This window comes from Ruditapes philippinarum, unplaced genomic scaffold, assembly GCF_026571515.1.
Source record: "Ruditapes philippinarum isolate M1 unplaced genomic scaffold, ASM2657151v2 ctg121_1_1_1_1, whole genome shotgun sequence".
In the NCBI taxonomy this organism is placed as follows: Eukaryota; Metazoa; Mollusca; class Bivalvia; order Venerida; family Veneridae; genus Ruditapes; species Ruditapes philippinarum.
Window position 1 is genome coordinate 898,567 of NW_026861840.1, and position 26,308 is coordinate 924,874.

At 31.8% G+C, this 26,308-nt stretch overlaps 1 protein-coding gene across 14 annotated transcripts in view; it reads left to right on the top strand.

The window, feature by feature from the left end:
- Positions 1–173: 173 nt before the first annotated feature.
- LOC132717047 (aldehyde dehydrogenase, dimeric NADP-preferring-like) overlaps positions 174–26,308 on the top strand; it is a 32,588-nt gene continuing 6,453 nt past the window's right edge. For 4 of the 14 annotated variants that reach the window (XR_009623897.1, XM_060700435.1, XM_060700436.1 and 1 more), the window contains exons 1-13: positions 174–286; positions 6,797–6,940; positions 7,433–7,528; positions 10,779–10,914; positions 12,957–13,042; positions 13,415–13,578; positions 13,946–14,072; positions 15,101–15,204; positions 17,241–17,370; positions 18,008–18,078; positions 18,703–18,824; positions 22,347–22,476; positions 24,865–25,000. Coding sequence is in view for 10 of the 14 variants with exons in the window: in XM_060700435.1 (XP_060556418.1) it covers positions 269–286; positions 6,797–6,940; positions 7,433–7,528; positions 10,779–10,914; positions 12,957–13,042; positions 13,415–13,578; positions 13,946–14,072; positions 15,101–15,204; positions 17,241–17,370; positions 18,008–18,078; positions 18,703–18,824; positions 22,347–22,476; positions 24,865–25,000 (1,464 nt within the window). In the remaining 4 variants the exon portion in view is untranslated. Of the gene's footprint in view, positions 287–6,796; positions 6,941–7,432; positions 7,529–10,778; positions 10,915–12,956; positions 13,043–13,414; positions 13,579–13,945; positions 14,073–15,100; positions 15,205–17,240; positions 17,371–18,007; positions 18,079–18,702; positions 18,825–20,246; positions 20,363–22,346; positions 22,477–22,790; positions 22,909–23,962; positions 24,084–24,864; positions 25,001–26,308 lie in introns of those variants that run through there. The other 10 variants (XR_009623900.1, XM_060700443.1, XM_060700440.1 and 7 more) reach the window with 6 other exon arrangements.

Genomic DNA, 26,308 nt, shown 5'->3' on the forward strand with positions numbered 1-26,308 from the left:
CTCGTTTATCGCACAATTATTTACATTGTAGACAGCCATGCTTTTACTTTAAATCTTGAACTTAAAATAACATGTTCATTTTAAGTCCCAGATCAAAAGTGGAAAATTGTTTTGGCATTTCGTGTAAAACTCGATTACGGTGTAAGGGCCTTTTTCGTTTACCGTAAAACAAAAGCGACTGTTTACTTTCCTTTTCTAATCAAGCACGCTCGTTCTACATTATGACACCGACTCGTTCCAGCTATTAATTAACTTGTGCGAGTGAAAAATGGCTAACTATTCTGCGGTAATGAAATGTCATTTAAATTAAATAGTTTCATTAGAACATTTGTATTGTAATATTGTCTTAATATTGTTCACCTTAATTTGATTTTTAACTCAAAAGAAATTATCGGAAGCGCAAAGTCCATTCTTTAATTTATTGTATTAAGAGATGGGTGGGGTAAAATAGAAAACATATATCTGATGACCTGACATACCAATTATATTCGTTTATATATTGGGGAGTCATCAAAAATGCTATTTCTTTAAATGTTTATAAGTATCATTAGACCTTTATAGATCAGGGTTAACAATATTTTCTACTTGCAAATTTATAATAATAATAATTATAATTAAATTTAATATTAGTACTCAAATGTTAAATAATATAAATAAATAATAGTAATCAAATGTTTAACTGGCAATATGATTTAGTCCAGAATTGTGTATCTTTTATTATTATTGAATTATACACATTGACAATGTATTTTGAACATATGGTATGACAAATAGAGGATATTAAATGAAAGTAGGTTTAATACTATATTTATTGAAGGATTTGACTAAAATCATATTATGCGAGCATAATATTGTTTTATTCAACAAGTTCATTTAATATAGTATTGAATCTACACGAATATTATATTCTATTAATCAAATAATATAAATACGAACGGTAAACTGTTAAAAAGAATCATTTTTCATTGACGCGCCTATAGTGTTACGCTAACATTAGCGCCCTTTAACACTATGGTTATATATAACGCAAATGACGTCATGTCAAAGTGTTATTACACTAGTGTAAATGATATTAATATAAGCTGCATTTGTATTAAAATGTCAGAAACAAATATCACTAGTAAACACAGTTCTCTCCTTGTAACTTAACAAAAACATTTCAACACATTAACGATTGTTTAGGGATCAGGAAAAATATACCAGAGGAACACTTGCCTATTAAGACTAGAATCACTGGTGACAATGTACAAATTATAAATTTGGGCATGCCATGCAATGCAATTTTTGGGACCTTTATTAATTTTAATTGATCAAGTGATTACACTAACAGACTGAAAACTCAAGAAGTACTGGTCCAGTGTTTCTGCCAGAGCGCGTTTTTGCGTTTTTGGCGCACTATTTTCAGCCATGACGCAATGAAATTTAGTTAGTGCGTATTTTGTGACGCAAGAATTTCACCGTCGCTGATTTCAACACAAGTCAGATATACAGACTATAAACCGTCAATTCAGTATAAAAATGTACGGAATGTTTACCGTGGGCTCCACTATAATTTTAATGAGAAATGAAATTTACCGGGTCCGTGGTCCGGCATTTAGCCAATTTCAACTAGTTAATAAACGCTTGCATTTATACGTTACTGCATATATTGAAAGCGCCCAGACAAAATTATTTATTTTGTTGTCGTCATATTCTGCGAACGAATAACTGTCTGCTGGAAAATGCAGTCTGCGTATATGTTAGTGTTCATCTGTGCTGTTCTACAGAAATTAGAAACTTCGAAAGGAGCGATAGCGACAGGAGAATGTTTCTAATTTCTGTAAAACAGCTAAGGATGAACACTAACATATTTAGTGTCAAGCTTTATTTGGCCCTTGATTACGTCACTAGGCGGTACTATGAAGCACTATGAAAAATAGAAGGCGACTATGAACGAATTTCAATATAGTATCGACTTTCTTTCTTCTATGAAAATTAACACACATAATTTTTAAGAAATACAGCGTTATTATTGGATGACAAATAATCCAAAATAGCAGAGATTGACCAATTTCTTCACGAAAAATATACAAAATATTGTATCGTGGACTAACCAGTTCTCAAACCTCTAAGCATTCAAGAGGTCTTTTAGTGTAAATAAAAATATATCTTTATTAAAATTCTTTACATATGTACACTTTAATCTTTATGTAACATTTCTGTCAAATTTGACTGAAATTCAACAATTATAAAAGCTCCATTTTCATCTTGGAAAAGCACAACCCTCTGTTTTAAAACTGACATGGCCTCTTAAAATAAAGAACCTAATCTCAAACCCCTTCAAATATTTCTAAAATTCTACTGTTTATTTTAGCCAAATAAGTGATTGTTATATGACTATCACATGACAATGAAGTATCCTACATGATGCAGGTACATGCTTTAAGATATTTTTGTCTATAATATTCATTTTCACAAATAGTTAATGGTGTATTAATTGGACTTACAAAGGTAATAGCAATTTGTATGAAATTACGCAAAGTAATAAAATATGTTATGTAAATATTTGTTCCTATGCACTGTTTTCATTTGACATCAGCAGACATGTCTATCAGAAGCTAAGCTTTTATGCACACAAGTACAGGACATCATAGTCACTTCTAGTAAAAAAATAACAGCACATGAATGAAAGGTTTGAGAATAGGTTGGGTGTGAGAATAGGTACTTATACGATAAATAAAACTTATAAAGTGTTACCTGTTTTTTTTTTTACATTTTTGTTAAATTTATTGGCATGACCCTTATGAATTTGAAATGACCCCTAAAATATCATACAGGGGGTCATAAAAGACCCTCAGAAAATCAGAGCTGGCAGAAACACTGCTGGTCGGGTCAACTGGACACTTTTTGAACATTTTTCCATAAAGAATATATAATTTCAAGCTACAGATCTGAAAATTTGACACAGTACAGCTAGGTTCTTCTCGTAACTAACAAACTAGTTATGATTATGTTGACACTGATGTCTAAGGCTCGTCAAGGAGGTTATCTAAATTACCTAAATTCAACATAGCATAGTACAGAACCAGGACAGATATAAAATGACAATGATTTAATTAAGATAAAAGCTTGAGCATTTTAATAAGATAAAAGCTTGAGCATTTTAATAAGATAAAAGCTTGAGCATTTTAATAAGATAAAAGCTTGAGCATTTTAATTTTGATTTTTTAACATGATATACAATATATCAGCAGCAAATGCTGAAGTTTTTGGATGTTTTATTGTTTACTCTATAAATGATTATAAAATGTAGCTAGTATAAGAGATCAGGCATTGCACTCTTGATGCCCAAATTTCCAATGTCAATGTTCCTTAAAAACAAATTAAAATATCCCAATTTATGAAAGTTGAAATGAAATTAATTACTTAATGAGAGGAGAAACTTGCATTTATTGTTGATAGAAAAGCTTGTCAACAACTGATCAAAGAAAACAAATAAATCAGGCATTTTTAGGGCCTTCAGGGTTTGATGGTTGTCAGGCTTTGGTGGTCCCCAACCAGTACTGATCTACTAAGTACTTATATAAAAAATTCAGTTGAAAGGAAAACAGTTTACAGACGAGTGGTACGTTTTTACACTGCACCCTGATAAGATAATATAGATTCTCTTACCAAAAGTGTTTGCTTGTTATAAATAGTCTATCTAAATATATCCACAGAAAAATAAATAGAGCAACCCAAAATAGACTTAAGTTTTTAGGGTTAACATCATCAGCTTTTGCATCTGGTTATATTACAGCCGACAGTTTCCAAGCATGTGCAGATTATATATTATTATTGAATTATACACATTGACAATGTATTTTGAACATATGGTATGACAAATAGAGGATATTAAATGAGTGTAGGTTTAATACTATATTTATTGAAGGATTTGACTAAAATCATATTATGCGAGCATAATATTGTTTTATTCAACAAGTTCATTTAATATAGTATTGAATCTACACGAATATTATATTCTATTTATCAAATAATATAAATACGAACGGTAAACTGTTAAAAAGAATCATTTTTCATTGACGTGCCTATAGTGTTACGCTAACATTAGCGCCCTTTAACGCTATGGTTATATATAACGCAAATGACGTCATGTCAAAGTGTTATTACACTAGTGTAAATGATATTAATATAAGCTGCATTTGTATTAAAATGTCAGAAACAAATATCACTAGTAAACACAGTTCTCTCCTTGTAACTTAACAAAAACATTTCAACACATTAACGATTGTTTAGGGATCAGGAAAAATATACCAGAGGAACACTTGCCTATTAAGACTAGAATCACTGGTGACAATGTACAAATTATAAATTTGGGCATGCCATGCAATGCAATTTTTGGGACCTTTATTAATTTTAATTGATCAAGTGATTACACTAACAGACTGAAAACTCAAGAAGTACTGGTCGGGTCAACTGGACACTTTTTGAACATTTTTCCATAAAGAATATATAATTTCAAGCTACAGATCTGAAAATTTGACACAGTACAGCTAGGTTCTTCTCGTAACTAACAAACTAGTTATGATTATGTTGACACTAATGTCTAAGGCTCGTCAAGGAGGTTATCTAAATTACCTAAATTCAACATAGCATAGTACAGTACCAGGACAGATATAAAATGACAATGATTTAATTAAGATAAAAGCTTGAGCATTTTAATAAGATAAAAGCTTGAGCATTTTAATAAGATAAAAGCTTGAGCATTTTAATAAGATAAAAGCTTGAGCGTTATAATTTTAATTTTTTAACATGATATACAATATATCAGCAGCAAATGCTGAAGTTTTTGGATGTTTTATTGTTTACTCTGTAAATGATTATAAAATGTAGCTAGTATAAGAGATCAGGCATTGCACTCTTGATGCCCAAATTTCCAATGTCAATGTTCCTTAAAAACAAATTAAAATATCTCAATTTATGAAAGTTGAAATGAAATTAATTACTTAATGAGAGGAGAAACTTGCATTTATTGTTGATAGAAAAGCTTGTCAACAACTGATGAAAGAAAACAAATAAATCAGGCATTTTTAGGGCCTTCAGGGTTTGATGGTTGTCAGGCTTTGGTGGTCACAGACCAGTACTGATCTACTAAGTACTTATATAAAAAATTCAGTTGAAAGGAAAACAGTTTACAGACAAGTGGTACGTTTTTACACTGCACCCTGATAAGATAATATAGATTCTCTGACCAAAAGTGTTTGCTTGTTATAAATAGTCTATCTAAATATATCCACAGAAAAATTAAGTAAAGCAACCCAAAAATAGACTTTTAAGTTTTTAGGGTTAACATCATCAGCTTTCGCATCTGGTTATATTGCAGCGGGCAGTTTCCAAGCATGTGCAGATTATATCAATTATGTAAAAGTCCAAAATGAACAATCACTTGCAAATAAATGCCAGCTGAAGTTACGTACCTTTTCTAGCAGTATTAGCAGTGTGAAAAGTGATTTCAAAAATATTAGCGAATCTCCCCATCCCTTCTAGAATAGATACTGTATTAGATTTTTTTTCTGGCATTTTGCATATTTTGCCAGTATGCATGCTTAAATTTGAACCCTGTAGATTGTATAACATGAGTGACATGTCATGAATTACCATTCTCAGTCATACAGGAAAGAAATCTACATAAGTCCTTGACTGCCTTTTCAATCCTGTTTTATATAATGTTGTTGTACCATAATTGTAAATGTTTGCATTAAATGAAATAAATCTGTTTAAGCCAAACAGGCTCAATAGAGTTTATCACTTTAAAATGATATTTCAATTAAAATAATTAAGCATTATATATGATACAAGTAATAAATAAAAAGATTTGGTTGCCTTTTATTTTCTTAGAATTATTTCCCTTTTCCCCATTTTCAGGAAACAAAATGTTTGAAGTTCATAAAAAATATGTTTTTAGCTCGACTATTCGATAAGAATAAGTAGAGCTATTGCAGTCACCCGAGCGTCGGCGTCGGCGTAACCACTTATGTTAAAGTTTTTGTAATAGTTCAAATATTTTCAAAGTCCATAGACATATGGCTTTGAAACTTTGCACACTTGTTCACCATCATGACCCCAACCTGTAGACAGGAGGAGGAAACTCTATCAAGCATTTTGACAGAATTATGCCCCTTTTTCGACTTAGAATTTACGTTAAAGTTTTTGCAATAGTTCAAATATTTTCAAAGTCCATTGACATATGGCTTTGAAACTTTGCACACTTGTTCAACATCATGACCCCAACCTGTAAACAGGAGGAGGTAACTCTATCAAGCATTTTGACAGAATTATGCCCCTTTTTCGACTTAGAATTTATGTTAAAGTTTTTGTAATAGTTCAAATATTTTCAAAGTCCATTGACATATGGCTTTGAAACTTTGCACACTTGTTCACCATCATGACCCCAACCTGTAAACAGGAGGAGGTAACTGTATCAAGCATTTTTTTTACTATCAAGCACTAAGAATAGTTGAGCGTTGCTGTCCTACCGACAGCTCTTGTTGTATAAAATTCTTAACCAGTCTGACAAAATGCACATTTCCATGAACTTCCTACTATAATTTATGTTCCAAAATCAAAGTTCTTGGCTTTCATTTTCATTCTTAATAAAGAATATATGAAATTTTGCTATGATCAACAATTATTAGGAGTATTAAAGTATTAGGAGAAATTTCAGAAATATTTTTTGATAGTTCCAGGCCATGGACATATGACAGCCTAATGTACAGGTATTCACTAATCTATTACCTGTGTTTGTTTTGTCATACAGGTAGCAGGTTCGATGCGAAAGGCTTTTCTAACAGGAAAAACAAAATCTTTAGAATGGAGACGATCACAGCTACTGGCATTGTTAAAGATGTTGGACGAAAACAGAGACCGCTTGACAGATGCATTAATGAAGGACCTGAATAAGGTATATCATATTGTTATCACCTTGAATACAAATAATTCACCTTGCCTACAGGATATTCTATTTGTGACAAGGGAATCTTTTCAATAACATGAATAGGCAAACAGTAAAGTTTTCGTGCACAAATATGACCTGAAAGCTGATTTTATGAGTGGATTTTAATACAATCTTTGTCAAGAACAGTGGCCAGAAAGACATATTAGTATTTGTCTTTGTGTTTGAATAAAATTCCCCAATGAAAGGATCATTATCCACATTGCATTGATATGGTCTTATTGATAGAAACAAATATTTTTTTATTGTTTCATGATTGTGAAATGGATACCCATGGGGTTAAGAATTATGTTGCGTTGTGCACAAAGTTAATAATTTACATGTCAGGTGATTGCTTTTTGTGAACATATATACTACCACTCATTATTATTTTCTTTGCAGAATTTAGGTCTTATTCTTTAATCACAGAAATGAATGAAATTTTTTGCTCTGTTATTACAGTGTAGGTTCGAATCATGCCTGATGGAAGTGGACTTTGTAAGGAATGACTTGATCAATGCACTCAATAACCTGTCAGACTGGGCCAAACCAGAAAAGGTATCGTAACATTTGTTGATTCATGACATTTTATGTATAAGGGATATATAAAATTTAGTTATAAAAAAGGAGTTAATTCCATGTTTTATCAAATATGCCATAAAAGTTTCAATTCAATTTCAAAATGTTTTGATAGATATCAGGTGAGCAAATAAAGAAATGCAAACCACAATAACAGGGCTGGGAATGAAAACTCTGTTGTATCCTACAAAATGTAAACAAAAGCCGCCATTTTGGAACGAAAAAGGTATGTTTTTGTTTATAACTCTTTGTTGGAAATGACTGAAAACCAGATATATGTATTAACAAGCTCCACAATTTTCCGCTTCGTTCAGTATATGTTGCTAGCTTGTACAACTTTTTTGTAAAACAAAAGTTATAGTGAACTTGCAACTCAAAGCGGGCCAGAATTAATTAAGTTTTGTGGATACGACGCAGTTCATATTGCTTTATCCATCTTGTTTTCCTTCAAATCAATTATATACTCATTTCAGAGTTTACCATAAACTTAAAAATATAATTTTGCATCATTTACTAAAAATATCATTAAAAAGAGATTTTTATTTTCTGAGAAAATAATAATTTGTACAAAATGATATGACGCAGTTGAAAATAAAATATGATACGACGCAGTTGTATTTTTTTTATTATTTTCAACATAGATAATTTCGGCAATATATGTCTATTTTATTGAATAATCACTTGCGCTGAATAAACTCAGTTCATTCGTGGTTTGTAGCGATGTTCTGATGCTTTTGATTATTTAGAATGCATTGTGTCATGTCAAATATAACATTTACTTTTAAATTGTTAAATATGAACATGTAACTTATCATAATATCTGAAATAATTGCTTATATTTTCCTGTATGTTCAATATAATCCCTATTTTGTTTGAAAAAAATATAGAAATCTATGAACTTGAATAACAAAAACATTTACGCTCATAGTAAACTGTGGTTCTACTTTCTCTCTACATGGGGGCAAGGACCTCAGGTGCGCCTTTCTGCATTATTTCAGTCAAAATGTTGCACCTGCAGAGAACCATTGACAATTTAAAACTAGCTTGATAGGTTTTTGCACACGTGAGAATCAAAAGTTCCTGGTGGTTTTCAAATTTACAGCAGTCCAGTGCAAGTGAAGTCAGTAAACATGAACAGCTCGGCCTCGGATGGACACACCTGTCCGAGATTTTTCAACAAAATTTGTCAACCATTGTCTTAAATGTCAGCTGTACAAATAAGCAGTTTTTTTATAAACTTCTGCCATGAAGATTTAACAAATATTTGAATTAATTATAAAGAAAATAACATCTAATTTCTTGTTGATATAAAATATTTCCTTATTTTACTTTGATATTTCGTTAAAAAAGTATGTGTCTGTGGCATGAATAGGAGAGAAATTTTCGATGTGAACAGGGTGTAATCCTCTTTGAAGTCATTTTCTGAAAAAAATTGTTTATGTGTCAGGCAATTCATTATCAAATCACACTTTAGTATGAAGTTATATTAAGATGACATGTCTCAAGTCTGTGGAAAATTCAATGTGATAATCTGACCTAAATTATCTCATCCCAGCATTAATTCTATATAAGGAAAAATTCTTCAATAAAATTCAAGAATGTCGCGCATATGAAAAAGTAACCATCCCCATTAATTACGAACTCACAGGAACAAGTTTATAAGCATGCTAAGGCAACACTAAAACACGGAAATGGGGTGCGATCATGTGTTTTAATGTATTTGATACACCCTTTTCGGAATTTGTAGATGCAAATATAGGTGCAAAGAATGCGACCAAATTGAAGCCTTAATAGAATTTTTATTACAATTTCCATTTTTGTGGGACCAATGAGTGACCTCAGCTCTCGGCTTCAGTTGTAAACAAGGTCACTTGTGCGCATTCATAATGATAAAAAATTTGCAGACAAAAATTGTTGTTGGACGTTACTATTAAACTTCACGCATAATTTGATAGCTGAACCAAAGTGCAGCCTGCAATTAAAATACAACTGTGTCATATCATATTTTATTTTAAACTGTGTAGTATCATTTTGTACAAATTATTATTTTCTTGAAAAATAAACATCTCTTTTTAATGAAATTTTAGTAAATGATGCAAAATTATATGTTGAAGTTTATGGTGAACTCTGAAATGAGTCTATGATTAATTTGAAGGAAAAAGATAGATAAAGCAATATGAACTGCGTCATATCCACAAAACTTCATAAAAACTCTGCTCCGCTTCGAGTTGCAAGTTCGCTATAACTTTTGTTATACAAAATAGTCGTGCAAGCTACATATACCGAACGAAGCGGAAATAGTGGAGCGTGTTAATACATATATTTGGTTGTCAGTAATTTCCAACAAAATTACTTATAAACAAAAACAAACTGTTTTCATGCCAAGTTGGCAGTGTTTGTTTACATTTTGTAGGATACAATGCAGTTTTGATTCCCAGCCCTGTATAAAGCACCAATGATCCACAATATTGAATATCAAAATATGCAAAAGAAAAGTTTACTCTGTAAAAGAAATATGGTGATTAAAATTGTAAACTGAATCACATTTTATAAAGGTATATACATACATGCAGATTGATTCATATTAATCTTTTGATACATTTTTCTACAGTTGGATGTTTTGAATCTAAGAAGTTTATAACATCTTAGCATTGTTGCAATATTAACAGATTTAGCAAAAATGCAATTCTGTTAACTCTACATGTATATATAAATTGTCAATTCAGAAACAACAGAATTCATTATTTGATTCATAGGTTTCATACTGCTACATGTATGTCATGCACAATAATGTCATATTTAATAATGTATAAATTTTCCCAGCTTTGAATTTAGGACCATCTTTTAAAGTTCAATATAGAAATTACAAAAATTGGGCTACCAGCAGTATAGAGCCTGGATAGACTGCACAGTAGTGGACTAGTGGAGGAATGCTGGGTGGTAAAGGCTGGTCACTTTTGGTTTCAACAGTGTGTGGGTGTAATGAATCTAAGAAAATGTCACTTCTGGTTCCAACATTCCAGTCACTTTCGGTTCCAGCAATATGAAGGTTAAAGGGATAAATGATGTTCTTTCAAAACAAGAAACTGCTCTTCATACTTCATAGTAGTTCAGATGATGAGCATATATTTAGTGGCACGATTTTAATGTAGTGTTTATTCTTAAGACATGTTTGGTTGTAAGATGCAGCATTTTCCCCTTTATTCCATGTTTCTGATGTATATTTCAGGTAAAGAAAGGTTTGATCAATATTATGGACAAAGTATACATCCGAAAAGAACCATTTGGTGTGGCACTGATAATGGGGGCGTGGAATTACCCTGTACAACTGACAGTTGCCCCAATGATCGGAGCACTAGCTGCAGGTAAATTTGTGTGTAACATTTAATATTTTGATTTCACATCATTGATATATATGATCTGATATGAGTGTCATGAAATTTTATATATGATGGCAATGAATGGCAATAAATATTAGATTCTTTTATGACATTGGACTTATCAAAATGAATTAAGAAACAAACTTGGAATACAAAAATGTGCTAACTTTTATCACATAACTAAATTTAGCTGAAACAGCCTGTTTACAACTTCTTTCATTTATATTTTTATTTATAAACATAAGCTTGACATGTTAATTAAGTCATGTGATAAATATCAATTTTACTTCACAAAAGGCATATGTTTTTATGTTAAAATTAAAATTTTCATTAAATCAAAAATAACAATTTTATGAATTGTGGTCATTTAAGCTGCTCACTTCCAGGTGAGAGATCAGTTTTTCATCATTAAACACTCTAAATTTTCATAAACATTAACAAGAATCTGGACGCTGCATTAAAGTCAATTTGATTGTAGATTTTTTAAAAAGAAATACAGTGCAACTTCAGCAGAGGAGCTCTCTGTAGGGCAAGTCAAACTTTTAATTCCTGTAAAAGTTAGACTTCACAATATATTCAACTCTGGATAGAACTTTACTCATCTTGCAATGGATGTTGATATGAAGAAGTTATATTTACTTATATTTATACATGTATATATTGTGACATCATCACTTATACTACCATAGCAACAAGCTAAATGCTTTTACAGCAGTTGGCTCACTCAGTCACAGTTTTTCCTTATTATGAATATCTTATGGCAAACACATTTATCATTTTATAAGGCCACGACTGCCCATGAATGAATATATATGAAAGCAAAGAAAGTCATGAACAGGAAATTATACACAGAAAAATCACATGAAAGAACCAACACACCTCAGCCAGTACCTGTAACCATGTGTGTCTTGATTGCAGGTCCTGTATGCTAACCACTACATATATAGCATTATATAGTAAAAAATTCTTACCTTATTTGAAGGCATGATGTTGAATCTTTCCTTAAATCCAATATTCTGAGGAATAAAATGTCTATGCACAAAATGAAATACTTTCTTAATTAATTTTATACAAAATTGAGATATAAATGAGGTATATATAGGAGCAAGAACTCAATTTGTGCTAATTAGTTTTAAAATGGTGTTAATTGCTTGAATTAGATTATTATTGGTTTACCAACATTTACCTTTGATATTAACCTAATTCCTTTGATCAGAAATTGACACCTTTTAAAATTGTCCCACTTATCTAATCTATAAAGGTTTCTTTGAAGGCCATTATTAATATCAATTAAGGAATTAATAAATATCAATTAGGGCATTTATCAAGGCAAACGTCAAGTTTTTAGGATTAATAATTCTTTCATTTTAATAATTTATTGTAACTATAATAATAATCTGTTTTAATTCATGTAAGTTTTCCTATAATTTTATTTAAGTTATTGATCAAGGACATTTTATTGCATTAAGATATTCTCATTTTTAAGTCATTTTGCTTTCATTTTGATATAGCCATGTTAATAATAAAAGATCCCAATTTTAACAATGTTTTGGCTCTTTAAAACACAGAAGAAATGTTTGCCTGTTACAACAATTCTGATGATAATGTTGATGATAATAACAATAATAAAAAGAATAATAATAATGATGATGATGATGATAATTTATAATAATAAAAATACACAATGTATATGATAATAATAATAATAATAATAATAATAATAAAACTAATAATAATAATATGTAATAATAATAATCATGATGATGGTGATGATAGTAATAATCATGATGTTAATGATGATAATAATGATAATAGTGATGATAATAACAATAAATAAAAACAATAATAATGATGATGGTGATGATGATAATAATGACAATATATAATAATAATAATAATATAAAATAATAATATTGACAATTTATAATAATAGTCAATGTATATAATAATAATAATATGTAATAATAATAATCATGATATTAATGGTGATGATGACGACAATGATGATACAAATATTTCTTTGACAGGTAACTGTGTATTAATGAAGCCATCTGAGGTGTCTGAAAATGTGGCTAGTTTATTGGACGAGCTGTTCCCTAAGTACTTTGATACAGTAAGTTTACTTTTTTATACATGTATAAACCTACATGTCCATGGTTGGAACAGCTACATTTCTTATTATTCAAGGGAAATAATTCTGAAAATCATAAAGTGTAAATATATAATGACATATATTTTGACCTGTATTTATGTTATTACTTTTATTTAATTTAACAAAATTTACAAATTTTCGACAAGTTTCAAGTTGAAATAAATTAGACCAATCGTCACATTCTACAAGTTGTCCAATTCTATCAAATGTTGGATTGAACTAACTGTCATATTTGATTAGATGGCTTTCGACAAAATGTCATGGAAGCATGTAAGATATGTATAATAGAAAAAATCTGTCACACACTACAAAGAAACATGTGTTGTATTTCAGGATTGTATTAAATGTGTTTGTGGCGGTATACCCGAGACAACAGCTCTCCTGAAGGAGAAATGGGACTATATTTTCTATACAGGGAACTCTTTTGTCGGCAAGATTGTCATGAAGGCGGCTGCAGAGCATCTTACACCAGTCACACTTGAACTGGGAGGAAAAAGGTATGATACTCATAATAAGACGGGTATTTGTCAGATTGCAAATTGCTTTAGGGGGTATACTAAAATTTCTTGCCTCCTGTTGCTTTGTGTTGAAAAATCTTCTTTGAATTCTTTCATTTAGGGAAATTATTTGAAAAAAAAAGTGTTTTATGAACTGGTAAGGATTTCGATGTCAAAGTGATGAATTTTAGCTATCAATGATATAAAATTACTGATCAGGTCATCCTGCAGGGATTTTCAGACATACCTTGCTCTATACTGGTTAGAAAAGTCTGTTATTATTAATGTCGCTTGGGGTCTAAGTGTTCAATTGTTGATAAGCTTTGCTGATATTTGTATATTTATGTACATGTATGTATAATTACAGCCCAGTGTATGTGGATCAAGGTTGTGATCTAGGCATAGTGGCCAACAGAATTTTATGGGGCAAGGTCACAAATGCGGGACAAACCTGTGTTGCCCCGGACTATATTATGTGCACTAAGGAAACTCAGGTAAGAAGGTGACATTTATGGTATTTTATCCATAAAAAAGAACAACATTCACATTCTTTTCAATTTCTACTATTCATTTGGAAAAAGGTGAGTCATAGTATTTGAATAATAGAAGAATAGTAGGTCTATCCTACTCACCATGCTATACTCAACATTTCATGAAGGTTTTGTATGTTACTTCATATGAATCTCATTAACTTTGAAAATAATACACCTGAAATTTTGCACACATCTTTTGTGATTTAAACTATAAAACACTGGCAAAGATCCATAACTCTAGCATGGATTTTGACAGAAATTATTCCCCCTTTGTGTTGGGAAAAATAGAAAAAAATCCTGGTTAGAATGAGCATGATCTTTATCAACAAAACAACTGATTTTATTCTTTTGAAACAATTAACAAATGCCTTGATACATGTATATAATTGAATGTAGATAATTGAGTGGAGTTAAGTGCATTTCCTGGAAGAATTAAATTCATTTTAACTTACTATTGTGTGAAATACTTGAGACATGATCTACTTATGTATATGACTATGAGTCACTTTGTTGGTAGAGAACAATGGTAAAAATATGAACAAAATTCACATAATCTTAACCCTGAATCTTTGTAATGGTTTAGCCCAGCTTTTAATTTGGAACAGTTCATTTCAAAGTTTAAGGGGTTTCAGTATCAAAATGAAAAAAATTGAGCTGCAAAAAGTATAGATTTTGGATAGACTGCATGAATGTGCAGACTGGCCTGGCTCTAAACTGGTGGAATAAACTATTCCCTTGCAGTTCCAGTAGGGTAAGAGTGAATGGTTTAAAACCTCGTAATTTTGAATTAAAAATTATGTCCTTTCAAAATAAAGCCCTTTAAGAATAGGAAAATTAATTATTGTTAATAATCTAACTCCTGTATGCATGTTTTTGTTAATGAATACTTAAATATAACTTATATGTTTACAGGTATTTCCAGTCTTCATTTCTATATTCTTAAACTTTATTCACTATTCATTATGCTACTATTATTTTATTTTACCCAGGATGTACTTGTAGAGAAAATGAAGGCTACTCTGGGAGAGTTTTATCCCGAGGGGCCCGCCAAGTCACCTTACTATTGTCGTCTTATCACTGACAGACATTACCAGTAAGTTGTTGATTTATCTGAGTCACTCTTAACCTTCAACCTGTTAGCGGCAATTTGGCAGTTGATTCTAGCTATGTGACCAGTGCAGATCAAAAACAACTGACACATCCTTGCTGATTTATCAAGGTCCTACCTGGTGCTGGCTTTTTTTGGTCTGCACTGCTCACATGGGTAGATTCAGTTGCCACCAGTTGGCTAGGAGTTAATATCAAGACCATACACATCAGCTTAAGTACTAAATACATGTATATTAATATATTTCTAAGTGGTGACATGGCCAAATGGTATACATGTCAGACTAGTGATTTAAGGATTGCTGGCTGTGTGGGCTCAAACCCAATCTGGGGCAAGCCTTTGTTTTCGTGTGCAAGAAACTTTACTCTCACACATTGCTTAGTACTGGTTGATTCGAGGAACAGATTAGAGAGTGTTTCAATAAGCCTATAGCTTTCAACACAATCACACTAAAATAATTAGTATAAACTTAATATCAATTTGAAATGTTTGTTGTGCCCCCACATTAGTGGCGGGCATTTAGATTTACCCTTGTCTGTCCGTCCGTCCGTCTGTCCTTCCGTCCGTCCTTCCGTCCGTCCTTCCGTCCGTCCGTTCACTTTTGTGTCGCACGTAACTCAAAAAGTATTTGACCTAGAGTCATGAAACTTTACAGGAATGTTGTTCAGCATGTGTAGTTGTGCACCTGGGTATTTTTGTCTGGATATTTTTAGTATTTTCAGAGTTATTGCCCTTGACTTAGTAAAATTTTGCAATTTTCAACTTGTGTCGCATGTAACTCAAAAAGTATTTGACCTAGAGTCATGAAACTTTACAGGAATGTTGATCAGCATATGTTGTTGTGCACCTGGGTATTTTTGTCTGGATATTTTTAGTATTTTCAGAGTTATTGCCCTTGACTTAGTAAAATTTTGCAATTTTCAACTTGTGTCGCATGTAACTCAAAAAGTATTTCACCTGGAGTCATGAAACTTTACAGAAATGTTGATCAGCATGTGTAGTTGTGCACCTGGGTATTTTCATCTGGATATATTTCAGTATTTGTAGAGTTTATAGCCCTTGACTTAGTAAAATTTTGCAATTTTCAACTTGTGTCGCATGTTACTCAAAAAGTATTTGACCTAGAGTGATGAAACTTTACAGGAATGTTGATCAGCATGTGTTGTTGTGCACCTGGGTATTTTCGTCTGGATATTTTAAGTATTTTCAGAGTTATTGCCCTTGACTTAGTAAAATTTTGCAATTTTCAACTTGTGTCGCATGTAACTCAAAAAGTATTTGACCTGGAGTCATGAAACTTTACAGGAATGTTGATCAGCATGTGCAGTTGTGCATCAGATATTTTTGTCTGGATTTATTTAGTATTTTTAGAGTTATTGCCCTTCACTTAGAAAATTTTTGCAATTTTCAACTTGTGTCGCAAGTTACTCAAAAAGGATTTGACATAGTCATTAAACCTTATGGGCAGGTTGCTCAGCATATTTAGATTTGCACCTTGGGTTTCGCTTGTGGATTTATTCAGTATTTGTAGAGTTATTTCCCTTGACTTAGTAAAAAGATTGACAGAACAGTGGCGCGGCGGGGGCACCCGTGTCCTATGGACACATTTCTAGTTATTTCTGTTGTCATGCTTTCATTCATAGCTAATTAAATCTCATAACATTTCACTGAGTTATCTGTACTTTCAATTTATACCTTTATGCAAAGTTTCATCATAATCTGTTCATATTGATAGAAGCTATAGAAAACTTTCTGTACAACTATTTGAAATGACCTTTGACTTATAGAAAACTTGTTGTATGACAGTTTGAAATAATCTTTTACCTATAGAAAATTTGTTGTTTGAAATGATCGAAGACCGTCCTATAGAAATTTTTTTTTTGACTGCTTGAAAAGACAGACCTATAGAAAATTTGTTGTTTGACTTTTTGAAATGACCTTTAACCTATAGAAAATTTGTTGGTTGAAATGACGTTTGACCTTTTCATTTAATGCTGGGACTAACTTGAACTTTATTACAGGAGAGTAAAGAAGATGATAAATGGGGGAGGTAAATTGGCTCTAGGAGGTGAGTCTGATGATTCACAGAGATTCATAGCCCCCACAGTTCTCTCTGATGTCACATTTAGTGACCCCATCATGCAAGAAGAGGTATGTTCTTTTTTTGCCCCCCCCCCCCCCTACTAAGGGAAATGGAAGGTGGTGGGGGAAATACAGATTTGCTCTTGTCTGTCTGCCCTGTCAGCGGAATGTCCTATAGCCACATTCAAAGTTACATACTAAAACATGTGTTGCAGATTTTTGTTTCAATAGCTATAACACTAGTCATGTAATATTATGTCCAGGTCCGCATAAATATCTTCTTTCATGTTAGAAAGCTACCCAGCTAGGTTACGGAATGTTGGTAGTTCTACTTTTGTGCTCATTTGTGCCTGAAATAATGCACAGAGGGGCAACTGAGGTCTTCTTCCACCATTGAATCTGGAAAGTTGCAATATAACCTATACTGTGTTGGTTAGACATAAAACCCAATTATAAAAAAAGGAATCGTGTCATAAGTAGAAAGAGTTATACATGTATATTATTATCTTATATAGAGTGTGCCATAATTTAGGTACACACTGGAGTTTTGATTTTGGTTAATTTCTAAAATTATTAGAATGCCTCAAAGATTTGGTTCCATTTCTGCCTATAATTGCTCTTTTTTACAAGTATTTGGCATGTTTTCAGGTATACAATTGTGAATAAAAATGTTTTGTGGAACATTTTAGTTATGTGTTTTTTTCAGGTGTTTGGTCCAGTTTTACCAATTGTGCCTGTGAAAAATGAGGATGAAGCCATAGCTCACATCAATGAAGGGTAAGCTATATCAAATTCATAATTTATATATATTACATTACTCTCATTTTGATAGTCAGTTAATAGTTTTATCAAAAGAAAGAAATAAATCAAAATAGAATAAGTTTAAATCTATTCATTTGCCTTATTGGGGAAATTTGGACATATGACTCATTTGATTCAAATGTGCTTCACATAATATCAGGATTTACAGTAAGATATGCAGTACCTTAACTCAAACTGGCCAAAGTCACTCATGGAGTGAAATGTATTCCTGTGATACACAACCCTTTTCAAACTGCCCTGAGGTCTTTATCCACCAGTAGGAGATACATAACAGCCAAGATATGAGTCAAAAGTATGTTGAAATGGGCATGAATTTACCAGACAGACAAACAAACGGTGTACTTGTCTGCTGGACTATAAAAATACAAGAAAAATAAAGGACTAAAAAAATAAAAAATAAATGACTTAAAAAGTACTGAAATGCATGTATATTTATTTGTTAACATGCAGTAAAAGAAGTTTGGGTATTGGTCAGATAGAATGTGTTTAAAATAATATAGAAATAATTATTCACAGTGTAAAAATGATTAATTTAGATTATTTAAAAAGAGATGTATGTATAATAATTATTAATTTCAGCGGTACGGGCACACCTTTAGCGTTATACGTGTTTTCGAACAACCAGCAACTGATCCAAAAAATACTGGATTCTGTAAACTCGGGTGGCTTCTGTGCTAATGATATTTTAATGCAAGGAAGCTGTAAGATCCACCTTTATGTGCATGGGTTGTTGTTGTACTTAACTGTAGTTTTGATGTATCCGTAACATATCAGTTTTTTGTCTCGATCGATTACGAATCCCAATAAACTTCAATAAGAATTAAGGTTGCTGCCAGTCTAATCCTTATTCGTATTGATTGTAAATATCATGTATGTTAATATACTTATGTGAAGCATAGGCGGCATAGCTATAGTTGCTGTCTGATGTTTTTTGTTAGTCTATTTTTAGCATATTTTTGACACATGAGAGTGTGTTTTCCACTGTGACATCATTATTTGATAGAATTCCAAAATGGCAGTCCTCATACATACATGTACTCTTTATGGTTCATACTTTCTTCAATTGAGGTGAATTGGTCACAGTGAAATGACCAAAAATTTGTTAAAATGGGTGCAAAAATTAGAAAACAAACAAACAAACAAACATGAGATTATGTTTTATTTGATAAAAAACTGATATTTGCATGTAGAACTACTGTTTGGCTTATATTGACTTTGTGTTTTATTGATTGACATACTAATAAATGATAACATAAAATCATATAATTTGCACAAAAAGAAGACATGATTATGAATTATCATTTTCAATATGTTTACCTAAAATGTTTTAAATAAGAGGTAAATGTAATAAGTCAGTTATGACTGGAACATCGAACCATGGTTTAAGTCATTCCAGTGTCCTAGTCTTGTTTCACCGTGAGACTCAGATCGTTTTCTGTACAGGAAACAATATGGGAAGATGTATGAATGAGTTAAATCTTGAATTTAACTTATAATTCTTATCCAGAAGAAAGACAGGGGTGGACTGTAACCTGCACTTTTCAGAACTGTACATGAAACCAATCAAACCAAGTTTACAACAATGTCATTTTTTTCATTTTGGGCGTTCTTTAGGGATTATGTTTTTCTGTTTTTCACCTTTTCTTTGCCAGATATGATTTTATGCTATCATAACTTCTTAGGTACAAGTTCTTTATATTGTTGCACGATTGGATATACATGTACTTTATAACACTCTATATTATATGACTTGGTGATTCGAAGCTGGGATTTCTTTCACACTTATTATTGCTTTATTTCATGTCTTTTCAGGTTCATTTTGTCTGTAACACTTTATTAGTTTAAGGACGTTTTCGGGAGATTTTATATAGACATACAGGCAGAATTAAAACTGTTCAATAGAATTTCTTTAAACTTGGCATGTTGTTAGAATATGAAGACATAAATATTTCAAGTGATGAAAATCTGGGTGTCACTGATCTCTATAGGAAAACTCCCGAAAGCGTCTTTAAGTAATCCACAAAACACTAGCTATTACAGTTATAAACAGTTTAATTATCGGGTAAGAGTTAAAGATAAAAAAGTGATATTTTTATGTCTATGAAAAATTTGCATACTTACAGTGAAAAGCCTTTAGCAATGTATGTATTTTCCTCTAATACGTCATTGGTCGACAAGATGGTAAATAACTGTACATCTGGTGGCTTGGTAGTCAATGATTGTCTGATGCACGCAGGAGGTATCGTACAATATAGAATGAACCTGTTACTAGATATTCCCAACATCCCCCCCATCCAATCCCCCTACGCTTATGACCCTCTAGTTCTTACTTTAGCATATCGGCAATTATTGCACACATATAAACATTAATTTGGTTTCATGAGTTTGAATGTGCAACACATAAAGTTTTAATTAAGAAATAACATCGGCCGGAGAGGTCAATTCCTACGCATCAAAACTCCAAACCGGTGTTAAATAGCCGATATACATGTACACCTCTCAGGCCGATGTTATTTCGATTCTAACACGATAAAATAAGGAAAATCACTAATGTTATTTTTCAATCGGAAATAACTTCTGGTGCCGATTTTCGTATAAGGCTGTTCGATTTTCGCTCCCTACTGTTGCGAAGATATAGAAATTATCAAACAAAAGAAATGATAAGAAAAAGACGTTATTTTATCAAGTTTTCAACAATAAAAACTTACGTCGTATTGTGTTTACATCAGTGCCCCATTTATCATTCTTGTATGTATGAAATAACGTCAGCTTGTTTATGAAGAGTTGTTTACTTAGGATGACGTCATTACGCTGCTTACGGATTGGCGCCGTTTTATCAAAATATTTATTAACTGATATGGATTAAATATGTGGCGTTAGTGTATGTGAGATATTATTTCGGCATTGTATGAAAAGAAAACATTATATGAACTGAAAATATAAATAAAAATGTTTTTTATTCTTGCTTTAAAATGCTTTGTAAACTATACACTCGAGGGTGAAAACATAACAGCGCATATACGTCAAGTAGTCCCTAACCGGTGTTTATTGGCAGTTTAACACCAGTTTTTTTCCTTCTTTGTCTATAGTGACAAAATCACGTGAGTGTTAGAATTATTAATTAATACATATGAACTGTTTTGATGCATCCAAGGGGAGATTAAACTCTGAATTTCGGGAGATTTGATTTGTTTAGTGGGAGGGAAGTTATGGACACTGCAATTTTTCAGGGGCAGTCAAAGTACAAGAACGTGATTCTAAATCACATGTCAAATGTCATTTGTTTTAAATGATTTACATTTAGTAAGGAAGAGAAAAATTGGGAATTGTACCAAAGGCAGGATTATACAAATAAAAGTAGTATTGCATCTTTTTGTCTGTGTAATATATAAAGTGATGGGACATTGTTAATCACTTTACCACCATGTCACTTAGTAGTGAATCTTTTCTTTCATCAATACTGCTAACTTTTCTTGCTTACTAAATAACCACTTCGTTATAAATGCTTCATGTATCCAGGCCTGCTTCATTCATTCTTGTCTGCTTGAAGAAACTCCACTGAGGTTTTTTTTTACATGGGAAATATTTTTCCAAGATTTGTTTTAAAATATTTTTCCAAGATTTGTTTTAAATTTGATGTAGGTCTAAACCAATTACTTTTGTGCAACTTTTCAAATCATTTCCACACCCGGTTGTGCCAGAATAATAATTTTATTGTGCAGAATGACTAAAAAATGAAAAGCTAAAAATTGCACTTACTATCGATTTTCAAATTTTATGTTTTTAGACTTTATTTTACCTCAGCGGTGCTGCTTTGAAGAAAGATTAATCAAAGTTGTTTTTCACATTTTTCAACAGTATTCTTGATAACTTTATGAATTATCTTGTGTCTAATAATTGATGATCTTTCTTCCCACCTTTCATTTTCTTTGTTTTACATAAAAGGCAAGATTATGATTCTGGATTTTTGATTGTTTAGTTTATAAAGTATTTTGTTTCAATTAAACATACATAAGCAAACTAATTATACAATCAAAGACAAAAAAGGTATTGAGTAGAAAGCTACAAGCTTTTTAAAAAAAATTCTTCTTTTTTTTTTTTTTATTATTTAATGATGACTGCTACATTTTGAGATTGTTTTTTAACATTTTTATAATTACTTGCATGTTGTTTCTCATTTGTTTGTGAATTGTTATTGTATGTCTGTGTTTAATATTATTCAGTGCCAACGTTACCATTTGGTGGTGTCGGAAACAGCGGTATGGGATGTTACCATGGGAAGTTTTCATTTGATACATTCTCACATAAACGAGCATGCATGGAGAGGGGATTAAAAATGGAAAGCGTGAACAGGTGAGTGTTTCATAGAAATGTTTCATATTTTGGTCAACTTTTCCAAGAATTACAGCGAGCTATTAGCATGACCTACTTGTTGGCATTGGTAAAGGTCAATTTTCTCAGAAACTGTCTAAGCTATTCACGTTTATATTCCAAATTGGAAAAAAATGAATGATGATATATTGACCTAAAATCTAAATCAATAAAAATGCTTGATTTTCTTATTGGCCCTGTCTATTTTCAGTATTAACCCTTTGTCACTTTTCATAAATCAGTTTCAAAGTTTATTACCCAATTATTCAAAGTGAATTGATGATAATGATTTACAGTATAAGGTACCCACCTCACACTGAAAAGAAACTTTCCAACATTCTGTGGCTACAAGGAGCCGGAAAGCAACCATCTTCCGGTGGAGTTCTTTCTTATTTCAAGTTTTGGTAAAAGTAGGTAATTCATACGAAAGTTCATACTCAGTTTCCAGCTTTGTCGTGTCATCAAGGTTTTGTCATAACATGAAAATGCTTAGTATTGTTTTAAGTCCTTAACCTGCTGAATTTTTTAAATTGACTTGTCCAGCTTCCATTTTTGGAACTTTCTATTATCAATATTGGGGATGTCAAGAGGAAAATTTTAGAGACTGGTTGTATGTACAGATAGGTAAGCTGGCCTGGCTCTAGACTGGTGTATGATGTCTGATTTGGAACACTTTTGTGTGTCGTGTTGTTGCTAGCAATGCACGCCAAACGGCGCTTTGTCACGCGGTGTGTTGTCGCAATGTCACATTGTCGCTCGGTTTTAAAACATAAGGATTTGCTATTTGTATATATATAAGCTAAGTGACAGGGCGACAATGCGCAGCACAACAACACACCACTTTGTGTGCTTTGCTAGCAACAGGTCAACAGTGCAACAAGGTGCTTTGTACCATGTCGCTATTGACAACGCAACACACAGAGTGTACCAAAGCAGCCACCTAACTGGTGGCTTTTTGTTAACTGTACAAAAAAATGAAGTAATTGTAATTTAATCAATTACAGACAAATGTAATTTGCCCCAAGTCTGGTGGCTAAGACTAATCACCTTTGAAGTTTCAGCAGATTAAGTATTATAAAGGACTTCAGAAATCTAAAAATCTATAAAAACTATGAAAAGTCTGGAAAAGATTTTAAAAGATTTTTATAGTTATATATACATGTATTTTGAATTAATTTAGATTCTGACCTGCTTATGGAAATCATGTTATGACAAGATAGTTTCTTCCATGTATTAATGTTATCCCTTTGTACCTTTCACAATTTTGCTATTATGCCAATACTATCCAAAAAAAGTCTTGCCCTTGAGCTTGAGAAACAGTCTAAAAATACTCCTCTGCCATTGGTCAGCTCTGAAAAATTCAAATTTGAATCATCCAATCAGATGCTAGAATTTCAGACTGGTTTTCAAGTTCTATTTTTGAACAGGTAAATCTAGATGGTGAAGTTTATTTTTCCCTCTTTCCTAGTGCAAGGTATCCCCCTTACACAGGCACAAAAGCCATGACCGTTGATTTTATACAGGGTAACGGAAAACAGCCGCGAAGTGAAGGCAGTGGGTGCTCTATATCCTAGACACACTGCTTGAAGGTATTTTCTACATAGCTTCTTCTGGTTTTCTTGTGGTTGCATAATTTTTATATCTTTCTATATTGTGTAACAACGCTACATGGCCATTGATCTACTAAAAAGGAAAGGAATAAATTCTGAAAAAAGGAAGAAAAAACTCCTTGAAAGATTCAGTAAAGGAAACAAACTCGTCAGAAATGAAAGGCAAAATATAAAACTAACATGCTGCAGACTTACCCTTTATATATACATGTAATTAAAAATGTGGCCAAAAATAAGTAAAAAGAAAAGGAAAAAAAATCTATATTCGCATATGTTGATAAAAATCCAACATGTGTTTTACATATTTTGTACGAGAAGTAATTACGGAATTATGTGAAAAGAAATTATGGGATCAAAACTAAAAGTTGATCAATGGCCATACTGTTTTGATTGAGTTGTTGAGTTATTCAAAATGTTTCCCAATTCAGATATTGTATCTACTATCTGTATATCTCTTTTAGCTGTCAAAAGCAATGGTGTATATGGTACTTCAGATGTTTTTGTTTGTTTGTGTGGATTTAATGTTAATGAAGGAAAAAAGAATGGTAATTTTAGTACTGAAAATGGAAATGAAAGAAAAAATTTGTTTTTCTTCATAAGAACTACTTACCCTCAGAGTATGATTTTATAGAGAGATTCTAAACTTGAATGGTGATGCATTTTGAATACTTAAACTCTGATTGGTTTGTACACGACAACTAACTGGGCTAACATTATAACCTTGTGAATGAACCGCACATCACCTTTTTCTATTCGGCAGTATGAGATACCCACCGTGCACAAGTCAAAAGGAAAAAACTGCCGCATGGTTGTTGAAAAAGAAGTTGAAAAGCAATGGACCCATGTCTTACGTTCCATACTTCATTTTTGGAACACTGTTTGCAGTTTTTTTGAAGGTAACATATATAATTCTAATTGAAATGAATCAAAATTTAGGAGTCTATGCAAATCATTTTCTTATCTCTGAATCCCTTCAATCATTTTAGTGACAGCAAAATTGGAGAACTGAAAACAAAATTTGCAAAGTCAACATTGACATTTGCCTTTGCAAAAGCCGAAGAGCTAGCATGTTTTGTCAACTTTAAACCATAATGTGCTCTTGATAAGCAAGTTTCTGTTAAAACCACTCTGTTGAAAAACAAAGTTGCTTTATCGATAATGAACCTAGCTGTTGCTACATATATTAATGGAAGATTATTTTGTGGCCTGAAAATTACATTTTTATTTACCTCATTTGGTTATTTTTGAAGCACAATTAACTTTTTAGTTGAAATAAAATTGTCATTTTTGGGGGTTTAGAATTATATTACAATATAGATTTATTACTGAGCACATTTAACTCCCTCTTTTTGACAAGTTTGCATGTACTTTTGTGTTGAAAGTAAGCAATTTTTTGTATCTAAATTACTTATTTGGACAATATTCTTTGACGAAACATATAAGCCATTGGCCTTGGCAATGTCTCTATAGGAAAAAAGTTCTATTTTCAACTTCTTAGTCATCTCATATTGGTGTTGTAACATTTACCTATTATCAAAAATGAATTAGTAGAGCATACACCACTAAATTTGTAGAGCATACAACACTAGATTTTCTTTTCCTCCAGTATATTATCACCATATCTACCTAGTCATTATCCTACAGTAATATTTAGTATTCATTATACACAGACTAAACTTTCTAAATGTTGGTTTCATACATCTTAGCACTTAGAATTTTAAAAATAAAATTATATTTAGTATTGAACTTAAAATTTCATGTAGAAATCAAGCAGGAAACAATTATAATAACAAAAATAAGTATGTCATTTTTTTCACAGTCATTACATATTTTAAAAATTAAGCACTATATGGTTTTTTAAAGCAATAGACAACAGTGTGATGTACACTGGATCCATGTTTTATGCTTTTTACATAATACATTTATATTTCCTTAATAATTATTCTAATATTTAGGATTAATTAATTTTGAATAATATTATATAAATTAAAAGAAATTTTTCTCATACCGTGTCCAACAAAATGTAAGAACTTGCACACATGACAAACATGTGTATATACATGTGCATTTACATCTTTATTAGCTCACCAGAGCCGAAGGCTCAGGGTGAACTATTAGTATCTAAGGGGGATACTCCGTCGTCCGTCGTCATGCGTCTTCTTCTCTGAAACTGCTGGACAGATTTACTTCAAATTTGGTCTGTA